Source organism: Anomaloglossus baeobatrachus, chromosome 2 (assembly GCF_048569485.1).
Source record: "Anomaloglossus baeobatrachus isolate aAnoBae1 chromosome 2, aAnoBae1.hap1, whole genome shotgun sequence".
NCBI lineage: Eukaryota > Metazoa > Chordata > Amphibia > Anura > Aromobatidae > Anomaloglossus > Anomaloglossus baeobatrachus.
The window spans coordinates 560,716,574-560,728,519 of NC_134354.1; the positions used below are offsets into that span (position 1 = coordinate 560,716,574).

Below are 11,946 nucleotides of genomic sequence, written 5' to 3' on the forward strand. Positions count from 1 at the left end.
CATTAAAATATATACATAAATTCATATCTATATACACACACACACCTGAAAATATATACATATATGCTTTTATGTGTGCACACTTGGAAATATATGCATGTATATGTACACACACACACACCACGCATCTAAAAATATATACAGCAGATACATGCATATATACATACACACCTGAAAATATAAACATGTACACACACAACACATCTGTAAATATATACACTACGTGCACATATATGCGTATATATATATATATATATATACACACCTAAAAATATAAACACATATACATATATGTTTAGATATGTACACACACCTGAGAAAAAAAATATATATAGACATACCACAGAATTCTATGTTCTCATTCTCTAATAACACAACTCAAGATTATTTATCGTTTGACTTTGTTTATTGAAATGGTATTAAAAATGGAAATGAACACCGTGAAGTGAGTATAGCTGCTCTTTAGTAGATGCCTCTGGACACACACGGGTGACAGTGGCACTGCACTAGCACAGAACTACAGCAAGCACCGAGATCAGGGTCACACTGCACAGGACACATGCAGGACTAGCTGTCACATCACACCGATTCAAGTAAAATGCAAAATATAGATATATATTTATTTATCTATGTGTCATAGATTCTCTCCTCACCTTCATTGCTTATTTTATAAAATGATACACGATCACACACCAATATTTCACCATAAAGTCATCAAGTCATAGAAGTCTTTGGTGTATGAGTGCCCTTCCAGAATAACAAAGTCCAGACTGAAAATAAATTAATTAAACTATTACAAAATCACATTATTCACATCCACTTTATCAACAACGACAAGACTGGCACAAGCAATCACGGCACACACAACAGGCTTCTATCCCCGGAGAGGGCATCTGCTGCTCTCTGAGGGCTGGTAGTAGTCTATAGGACCTCCGAGGCTCGGGTGCAGGAGCTCCGGCAAACTGTCAGAGCCAGAGATCAACCTGCTGATCGGCATCTTACATGGAGATTTCACCTGAGAAGTGGGAATAGTCAGGAATATTATTTACTGTATAGCAAGTGCAGTAGACAGCTGCTGTATTCTGTCTGGACGGATCTATCCGTGCACAGACTGTACCGACTCTGTGAGCTAATAAATAATAGGACTGGGTTAATCTACATCATGGCCAGTGGCATAGCAGAATTTCTGAGTCATATCCAGTACCAGCAGACACATCAAGTGTCCATTCCCTCAACTGCCAAATGGAGATACTCCTGTAAAATATATTACTGGAACTGTGTGTGTGTGTGTATGTGTGTGTGTGTGTGTGTTTATATGTGTGGACATATATATATATATGTGTGTGTGTGTGTCTCTGCGTGTGTGTGTTTATATGTGTGCACATATATATGTGTGTGTGTGTGTGTGTGTGTGTGTGTGTGTGTAGATTTAGATTTAGAGGAAAGACAAAGGTTATCTAAATAATATACACAGAGTTGTTATATACTCTGTGTGTGTGTGTATATGTAATCTTATAGAATATGAGAAAATATATTAATCTATTTTTTTTCCTTCCATGAGATTACAATACAATAAGCTCTCAATAAATACCATATATGCTGTATTTATATATATATATACATATATATATATATATACACATACATATATACATACACACTGTGAGAGTTTATTGTCCATGTGCATATGTCTATACATAAAAGCATATATATAGTGAGAGCTTACTGTCTGTGTATTTACCTTTAACCATATATATAATCAGAGTTCATATTGTAGGTCTATAAACGTCTATATACACATAACACACACACATTATGATTATATATAATCACAGCTTATAGTGTGTGTGTGTGTGTGTGTGTGTGTGTGTGTGTGTGTGTGTGTGTGTGTGTGTGTGTGTGTGTGTGAAGATTATATGTAAGCTCAAAAAAGGGAAAAAAAATTATATATATGTACATACATATATATTTATATACACATACATATACGGGCATTGTGATTTTTATATATATATATATATATATATATATATATATATATATATACACACACACATACAGTTTATGGTGTGACTGTGTATTTGTGTGTGCATGTCTTTGCATGCATCTGTGAATTTGCCTGTGCATGCCTTTGTATTTGTGTGTGCATGTCTTTGTATGTGTCTGTGTATTTCTGAGTGTATGTCTTTGTATGTGTCTGTGTATGTGTATTTGTGTGTGCATGTCTTTGTATGCGTCTGTGAATTTGTTTGTGTATGTCTTTGTATTTGTGTGTGCATGTCTTTTTATGTGTATGTGTATTTGTGTGTGCATGTCTTTGTATGTCTCTGTGTATTTTTGTGTGCATGTTTGTGTCTGTGTATGTCTTTGTATGTGTCTGTGTTATTAGTGTGTCCATGTCTTTGTGTATTTGTATATGTATTCTTTGTACATGTCTTTGTATGTGTCTGTGTATTTGAGTGTGTGTCTGTGTCTTTCTATGTCTGTGTATTTGTGTGTGCATGTCTTTGCATGTGTCTGTGTATTTGTTTTTGCATGTGTCTGTATTAGTGTGTATGTCATGTATGTGTCTGTGTATTTGTGTGTATGTCATTGCATGTGTCTGTGTATTTGTGTGTGCATGTCTTTGCATGTGTCTATGTATTTGTTTTTGCATGTGTCTGTGTATTTCTATGTGTATGTCATTGTATGTGTCTGTGTATTTGTGTGTGCATGTGTTTGCATGTGTCTGTGTATTTGTTTTTGCATGTGTCTGTGTATTTCTATGTGTATGTCATTGTATGTGTCTGTGTATTGCTTTCTTGCTTCTGTTATGCTTCTATCATTTAATGCATCATTTAATACCATCTTACAAACTAATTAGTTCCACTCACTTTCATTATAGCTTGTAATTATATTCTAAACCAGGTTTACCAGCCTTATGAGAACAGAATAAAAGGTGCTATCTGGTTTTCCCGGTGTGTGATTCTCTGGCACCATTTTGCAGTGCATGGTGACACAGTATTGGATTTTCGGGGTTCTGATTACCCATGAATGTGCCCCCGGTCAGACCTATCATGGTGTGACCCCGGAGCTGCCAGGCAGCGGTACCTTTATACAATAATAAATAACATAGCAAAAAGGGGGGGGACATCTTTTTCAAGTCAGGATAGAAAACAGGATCTCACAGGTAAAAGGAGACGAATGTGTCAGTGTACACGAAGGAATGGCTGTCTGTCAGGGAGGCATTGAGTCCACTGCCCTGAGAGTCTTCTGCTCAGTGTTGTAAACTGTGGGCACAACCTTGCTCCAGTTCAGCCAGTGCTGGATGCCAGTCCAGGTGCCAGGGTGGGTTTTTCGGTGAGAGGCACATGAGGCAGTACAGGGCCCAGCCTGCTAGCAGGGGGCATTGCATTGGCAGTGAACGAGAAGCTGTTTATCCCCCTGGCATTGCCGGGCATTTCTCCCAGAAGCCCGTCCGGATTGCTGAGGATGCCACTTTGTGGTTAATGCACACGGCATTGTAAGGTTTTCAAGTGTATGAGGACCTTGTGGTCTTCTAGAAAATAAATAAGGAGCTATCCATGTGTGAAGACTGGAGCAGGCGAGGTCCTACCGCATCGTCCTCTCAGAGTTCCTGTAAGCGCCCTCCTCCTCCGAATCTGTGGACTCTGCGTGGCTGGAAGGAGTCTGCAGGTTATTGGGGGCGCCGCCGGCCTGGCACACGTACCACTCATTCAGGTTGGTGACCTGAGGGGAGAGCGCGGCAGCGCGCCCCCTGCCTGGGTCCTGAGGGGGGGACTCGTCTATGGGGGTGGCTCCAGCAGAGTACCCCAGGGCAGAGGGCGACCCCGGAGGGGACTTGCAGTGGATCTTCATGTGCTTCCTCAGGGAGCTGGGGTGCGTGTACGATTTGTCGCAGCCTCTGACCTTGCAGTAATAGGGCTTGTCGCTGGTGTGAACATGGGAGTGCTTCTTCCTGTCACTGCTATTGGCGAACTTCCTGTCACAGCCATCAAACTCGCACTTAAATGGTTTCTCCCCTGTAGAAAGGAAAACAAGAAGCGTGAAGACCTGTGTTAGTGCACCAGGCAGAAGAGTCATGTATCACTATGGGCAACCTCTGTATAACGGCACAGGAGACTTATAGAAGGGCACAACCGCCCACCCAGGCCTCAGGTCCATGTACAGGCTCACCGCGGGGCTAAGCAGCAATGTGCGGCTATGGTGCGCCACCTGTCACAGGTATACCAACATCGCATGAAATAGGGTCTCACCTCATATATGTACACCAGCACTGCCAGACATTGGGCCTCACTATATATATATATACTGTCTCAAAGAGAGTCTCACTTCATATATATATACCAACACTGCCAGACATTGGGCCTCACTATATATATATATACTGTCTCAAAGAGAGTCTCACTTCATATATATATATACCAACATCGCATGAAATAGGGTCTCACCTCATATATATTATCAGCACTGCCAGACATTGGGTCTCACTATATATATATATATATATATATATATATATATATATATATATATATATATATATATACTGTCTCAAATAGAGTCTCGCTTCATATATATATATAACAACACTGCCTGAGATAGGGTCACACTTCCAGACAGGTCTAATAGAATGGCATGTGTGTGCTCTGGTACTCCAAAATAATGCACATAGAAAGACAGAAGTACAGTATATACAGAAACAACAATAAAGTATGCAGAGATATATATATGTATATATATATATATATATATATATATATATATATATATATATATATATACACACACACACTCTAAAAAGGTAGGCAGCACACTGCATGTACATATCAAAGGTGCATACAAACGTTTAGTCAAACCATGTGTTTCTGAAGAAGCGTTGATTAAATGTTTGCATGCACCTCTAGATGCAGTGTGCTGCCTACCTTGTTTAGAATATATATATAAAATCCAGAAAAGTTAGGCAGATTTATATATATATATATATATATATATATATATATATATATGTATATATATATATATATATATATATATATATATATATATATATATATATATATATATATAAATCTGCCTAACTTTTTTGGATTTTTATATGATATGGTTACTGGACACTAGTACTAATAATTTGTGTAAGCTTGTGCTGCCTCCATTCCTATAAATCCATGTGAAGATAGATAGACGTAAATTGTGCTGCCTCAATTCGGGTATATATATATATACATATATATATATATATAGTATCTCTCTCATATACAGTATCTCTCTCATATACAGTATATAGTATCTCTCTCATATACAGTATATAGTATCTCTCTCATATACAGTATATAGTATCTCTCTCGTATACAGTATATAGTATCTCTCTCATATACAGTATATAGTATCTCTCTCATATACGGTATATAGTATCTCTCTCGTATACAGTATATAGTATATCTCTCATATACAGTATATGCACACACATACTGCTACACCAGTTCTGTAATCAGGTGGAGGAATAAGTGTCCGGGACAGAGCTCGGTGGCCGATCAGCTCTGTGCACATGGGGCAGGGTGATCTGTCATGTCGGACAGGACCGGCTCATGGACTTATTATTTTATTCGATCTGTGTTTAAGTCTTGACTGTCTGACAGATGACTGCCGCCAAAGGCGGACAATCCCGCACAGATCCCTGGCCTCAGTGCTCCATTCTGGCTCCTGGCAGATGAACATACCCACACAGTTGCTTGGGCAGCACTCGCTTTATACCCCCATGTAATGTGAGCCGAGGCTGCCCCCTTACACGTCACTTATCACGTTTTTCATTAGCCCCCTCAGAGATATGGATAGAATCCTACCCTATTACCTTACAAGTCCTTTCTACTTTCCCTATTTTCTTCCATTTCCTATGGCCCAGCACTCTCCTGCCAATCACTGGTGCACCACCCACTGTGCCATCCTATGCCCACCCCAGCCACCCTGCAATGGCTCCTCATACTGTACTAATGGTCCTATACCTGTCCCTGATATCAAGGAGTGAGCACGGTATTTACAAAATATTGTGATAATTAATGCAAATTATAGCTCGATTATCACATTCTGCTCCTCTGGATTCCAGTATTTCCACAATACATGTATGTAGCCGTGCTGTACATGGCCCCTCAGTGTGTACTGCAGGATGTCACCAGTGATCCCGCAGCTTCACCACTGAACCATCCCAGCTCTCCCAGTAACACCTCATCATTTCTGCGGCTGGCAGATCGTCATGTCTGCCATTAACATGTCACCACCTTTACCACTAATATCCACTCCGTGATCCCACTCACGAATATACGGCTCCGACAATCCCCCCTGCATCTCCAGACCATGAAACCTGGCAAGAAGACATCAATTACCTCTAAAGTTCTTCTCAGTCCTTATAGAAGACATATAGATCTACAGCGACAGATCATCAAGACTGAGTCACTAATCTACTCATTTTATATATATATATATATATATATATATATATATATATATATATATATATATATATACACTCACATATTCCTTGCACACCAATTATTATAATTGCACAGGTGGAGATGTGACTGCCATTACTAAATGCCAGAAGTAGACTCTCCATACATCTCTGCATTACCCCTGCTAATAAGGAACACAAGACCTTTTCCTCCAGAAGTGCCAGACCCCTTTGCTTGCATCACACAAGTTGCAGAATATACATGCGCCCCCTTTGCGTATTCTTGCACCATGCAGCACAAACATCTTTTTTTCTTTTTCAATTATCCATTTTTTTATTTTTTGGGGGGCTTTTTTTCCGTAGAAACATTATTATATTATCACTGCATGTCCTAGAATACTTAATATCTGTCCCTCCAAATCTCTAAAAGTCAGGACATAGTGAGAAATGTATCAGCCCCTTAGGGTATGTGCGCACGTTGCTTTTTACCTGCTTTTTTGCTGCTTTTTCTTCTGCGCTGTTTAATGCCAAAATGGATGTGTTCTTCTATTCAAGCAAAGTCTATGGGAATTTGGGTTTCTTGTTCACACTATGTTGTTCAAAATGCTGCCTTTTTGTGGCAGAACTTTGGTCAAAAACTCAGCTTTGCAGTGCAAAACCCAAATGGCAAAAACAATTGACATGTTGCTTCTTTGAAAAGCTGAGTTTTTGACCAAAGTTCTGCCTCAAAAAGGCAGCATTTTGAACAACATAGTGTGAACAAGAAACCCAAATTCCCATAGACTTTGCTTGAATAGAAGAACACATCCATTTTGGCATTAAACAGCGCAGAAGAAAAAGCAGCAAAAAAGCAGGTAAAAAGCAGGTAAAAAGCAACGTGCGCACATACCCTTAGAGTATGCTTCTGGAGCCCTGCACGACCTTGTTCCATCTCCTCTGCTGCTGGACACTCTTCAGCCCAGAACAGAAGGGCAAAAGTTCTAGTAAGGCTTCACTGGGATGTATTCTATTAATCAGTATTCCTGGTTGCATAGCTGTAGCCTACACTTTGTATCTTTTTATCTCATTCACAACTATATGACAATCTGTAACATAGTATTCTCCAGCTATCTGACCAGACATCTGAGACTGCAGAGTACAAAAAGAGCATTCAACACCACATTTCCTTAGGAAGAGTGACCAGGATTCTCCCTGCCTCTCCTGTTTTATCAACTAAATGAGACCCATATCCTCAGGTATAAACCAGGCAGCTCCTGCTGAGCTATCCTATTTCTGGTATACATAAGTAGCTTCAAAACTCTTTGGCACCAAAGACAGTCATAGAGAAATGCATTTACATGTTTCTTTTCATTGACATTGCGAGAAATCATAGCATTAAATAAAGCCAGGTCCTTTTCATGTGCAGTGCTGTCCCAATGATATTCCTTCACAGCAATACAGGAATGTATTACAGTTTCTGCAGTGTTATTATGACCGTGGGGGAGGGGTGGTGGTGGGGGAGTTACTACTACTTCTTCCATGTTGTATTTTGGCAAAGCCTCAGTGTTTGGATTCCCTATGTCCTACTCATCAAAGGAAGTCATGACTGCTGTGTCGTCAAAATGGGCTGTCTCTATGCAAACGTTCACATCTACATGAAAAAGGGCCTAAAATGCAGTGTGAATCTCAGAAAGTTTCATCTGAGAAAGGACCTCATTATAGGAAAGCAAAGCATTTATTAGTGATAGTAGTAAAAATAATAATCACAGTCATAAAAATCATTATTGATAGTAATAATAAAAATTAGTAGTAGTAGTAGTTATAATTATAATAATGATCATATGAAAAAAAGAATAATAATTAGTAATGTTCTTGTTATTATTTATCCATATATTAGGTATGTGTATATAATTAGTCATGCAATATTACAATCCACTCTTGATAAATGAAGGATTTGGGCCTCTAAGCCCTCCCAGGTTGTGAGTGCCCAACCCCAGGAGCTGTGCCAGGCAATGAGAAACCGATCCCAGCAGTTGTGCCAGGCTTTGAGTACCCGACCCCAGGAGCTGTGCCAGGCTGTGAGTGCCCGACCCCAGGAGCTGTGCCAGGCTGTGAGTGCCCGACCCCAGAAGCAGTGAGTGCCCGACCCCAGGAGCTGTGAGTACTCGACCGCAGGAGCAGCGCCGAGCAGTGAGTGCCCAATCCCAGCAGTTGTGCCATGCTGTGAGTGCCCATCCAAGTAGTTGTGCGAGGCAGTGAGTGCTCGATCCCAGGAGCAGTGTCAGGCTGTGAGTGACCGAGCCCCAGGAGCTGTGCCTAGCGATGAGTCCCCGATCCCAGGAGTTGTGTCCGATCCCATGAGCTGTGCCAGGCTGTGAGTGCACAACCCCATGAGTTTTGCTAGGCGGTGAGTGCCCTATCCCAGGAGTTGTGCCAGGCTGTAAGTGCCCGATCCCAAGAGTTGTGCAAGGTTGTGAGTGCCCGATCCCAGGAGCTGTTCCAGGCTGTGAGTGCCCTATCCTAGGTGTGAGTGCCCGATCCCAGGAGCTGTTCCAGGCTGTGAGTGCCCGATCCCAGGAGCTGTTCCAGGCTGTGAGTGCCCTATCCTAGGTGTGAGTGCCCGATCCCAGGAGCTGTTCCAGGCTGTGAGTGCCCGATCCCAGGAGCTGTTCCAGGCTGTGAGTGCCCTATCCTAGGTGTTAGTGCCCGATCCCAGGAGCTGTTCCAGGCTGTGAGTGCCCTATCCTAGGTGTTAGTGCCCGATCCCAGGAGCTGTTCCAGGCTGTGAGTGCCCTATCCTAGGGGTTAGTGCCCGATCCCAGGAGCTGTTCCAGGCTGTGAGTGCCCTATCCTAGGTGTTAGTGCCCGATCCCAGGAGTTGTGTAGAGTTGTACAGAGTTGATAATGACCTGCAGCCTCAGTCTCCTGCTTTCAGGGATCAGCTCCCATTGATCTGATGCATTAATATGTAAGGCGCCTGTAAACGTTTCCCTCCATGCATTGATTTGCTATGTGTACATTGATTATTGTGTTCACATCAACCTAAAATGTTAGGTTCTGTTTTGGCATGTAAAGGAGAGAGAAAACGTGGCGGCCACGAGGGTTTAACCCCTTGTGTACAGGCACACATGGCTAAAGCTTTTAGGAGCACGTGGTTGATGCCCATTTGCCAGAAACCCTCAGTGTTTTGTGACCTAAGTGTAGGCTAGTACCTTTGTGTGTCTGTGGCTAGCAGTTGCCCTCTGGTGCTTTTGTTTCCCCATTACTGACCGTCCACACGAGATCTCCTTCGCTTGGAGCGTGGGCAGTGATAACACAGTGGGTATATTGGTGTGGAATAACTACAGTCCTCGGAGATTCCCTGCATCTATTGATTGTGAGCGGAGACTGACACTAAATAACTTATTCATGAACAGTCACATGGCTATGGACGTGTGCAGAATGGAAGGAAGTGAGGATACCCACCTGTATGAGTTCTCTTGTGGATTTTTAGGTTCTCGGAGCGGGCAAACACCTTGCCACATCCAGGGAAGGGGCACGGGAAGGGCTTCTCCCCCGTGTGCACGCGGATGTGGTTGACCAGCTTGTATTTGGCTTTGAATGGCTTTCCTTCCCGGGGACATTCCTCCCAGTAACAGACGTGGCTGCTCTGCTCCGGTCCCCCGACGTGCTCCACCGTGACATGGTTCACCAGCTCGTGCATGGTGCTGAAAGTTTTCGAGCATGTGTTTTTGGAGGTCTGGTCTTGATCGATCCACTTGCAGATGAGCTCCTGCTTGATGGGCTGCCTCATGTACCTCAAGAACGCCCCTGCAGCGGCTGGGTGGGCGGCAGCAGCCAGGTTGACATTTAAGTTCATAGAGTTGTAGCTGTGGATGGAGGAGGCAGCATAGTGCTCGGGTCTGAAGGCTTCTGCCCGGCCGTACAGCTCTCCTGCCAGGCCGAGCCGCATCTGCCCATTGAGCGGGTGGTGGACTCCTGGACTTGTCTGCTCGTGAATGCCAGGGAAGAGCGGGTGGCCTGCCCCTTCAGAGTGTCCGTAGGTGCCAGCAGAGGAAATGAACATGCTGTGAGGGTGGTGGTGGTGGTGGGGGGAGCCGGTGGCCGGGTGCTGCTCGCCTAACATGGCAGAAGTGGCCAGCTCCCTCCTGAGGAGAAAGTCCCTGCCGCTAGTGTAGCCAGTGTGAGCCCCGGGATAGGCGACTGCAGCCGGAGCCCCGAATGCAGCGGCGGTCTGGGCTTCAGGGTGGGCTGGCATGTGCTGCGAGGGGCTAAGTTTCAGAGCACCAGCCTGGGCCATGTGCTCAGGTCCGAATGGAGTCAGGGCAACTCCAGGGTCACTCCCCAACTCCCCAGGGTGGAGGTGGGCAGGGTGGGAGTGAGCGTGATGACTCCCCAACCCCGGGAAGCCTGTCATAGTCTGATGAGGATGGGCTTGAGCCGCTGCCAAATCCGACAACCTCAGAGTCTGACTCCTCTTGCTCAAAGGGGGCTCCATCACTACACAATCACGTCCATCCACACTCACTGGTGTGATTTTTCCCCCTCTACCATCCTTCAAAAACATGGGTAGATTAAGCGTTCTTTAACTTCTTTTGTCTGGCTCCAACTCTGCATAGTCCTTTTCCTACTCTGTCCTCCAGCGATTGGCAGAAAGCGCAGCATTGGAGGCGCACAGTGGGGGCATAGAGTTTAGCAATGGCACAGCCGGGATTGGACGGGTTGCCAGGATTGGCAGGAGGCCCGGGCCTGTGATTGGCTGGCTGTCAGGCCGCTGCTCAGCGGGGATCCGCCCCCATGCTCTCAGCCGCATTCCACTTCTCAAACTTCTACTTGTGCAAACTTTTCCTGAACCCCCGAGCCTGGTGCGGCTGTGCAGCCTGGAGCCGAGCCAGCAGCAAGGGGCACCATGCCAGGGCATCACTGGGCAGGCCATGTGTACCTGGAACGTTACTGAGGCAATGCATGTTCACAAGATCCGACTTCTTTCCAAAAATGCCTTATACTCCTGGGGCCTGTGCAGCACCAAAGCGGCGCTAATCAATCCCCGCTATTATTTATGGCAGCAAGAGCGTGCAGAACAGCCATTACACCTGTGCTGCTCTGCCCAACACCTCCCCAAGTCTGCAGTCTGCCTTCTACAGCTTCCCCGGCAACTGCCCCCAAATCTGCACTCTGCCTTATCACTATGTACATCTTCTCAATAACTGCCCCCAAATCTGCAGTCTGCCTTCTACAGCTTCCCCGGTAACTGCCCCCAAATCTGCACTCTGCCTTATCACTATGTACATCTTCCCCGGTAACTGCCCCCAAATCTGCACTCTGCCTTATCACTATATACATCTTCTCAATAACTGCCCCCAAATCTGCACTCTGCCCCAAAATCTGCACTCTGCCTTATCACTATGTACATCTTCTCAATAACTGCCCCCAAATCTGCACTCTGCCTTCTACATCTTCCCCGGTAACTGCCCCCAAATCTGCACTCTGCCTTATCACTATATACATCTTCTCAATAACTG

General features: G+C 44.1%; 1 protein-coding gene across 1 annotated transcript; it reads right to left on the reverse strand.

Moving 5' to 3' along the window:
- Positions 1 to 397: 397 nt before the first annotated feature.
- Positions 398 to 11,056, reverse strand: ZIC5 (Zic family zinc finger 5). Its single transcript, XM_075336697.1, has 2 exons — positions 9,890 to 11,056; positions 398 to 4,022 (listed from the first exon to the last, which is right to left on the reverse strand). The coding sequence occupies exons 1-2, from the start codon at positions 10,989 to 10,991 to the stop codon at positions 3,592 to 3,594; spliced, it is 1,533 nt and encodes a 510-aa protein (XP_075192812.1). The 5' UTR covers positions 10,992 to 11,056; the 3' UTR covers positions 398 to 3,591.
- Between the last annotated feature and the right edge of the window lie 890 nt (positions 11,057 to 11,946).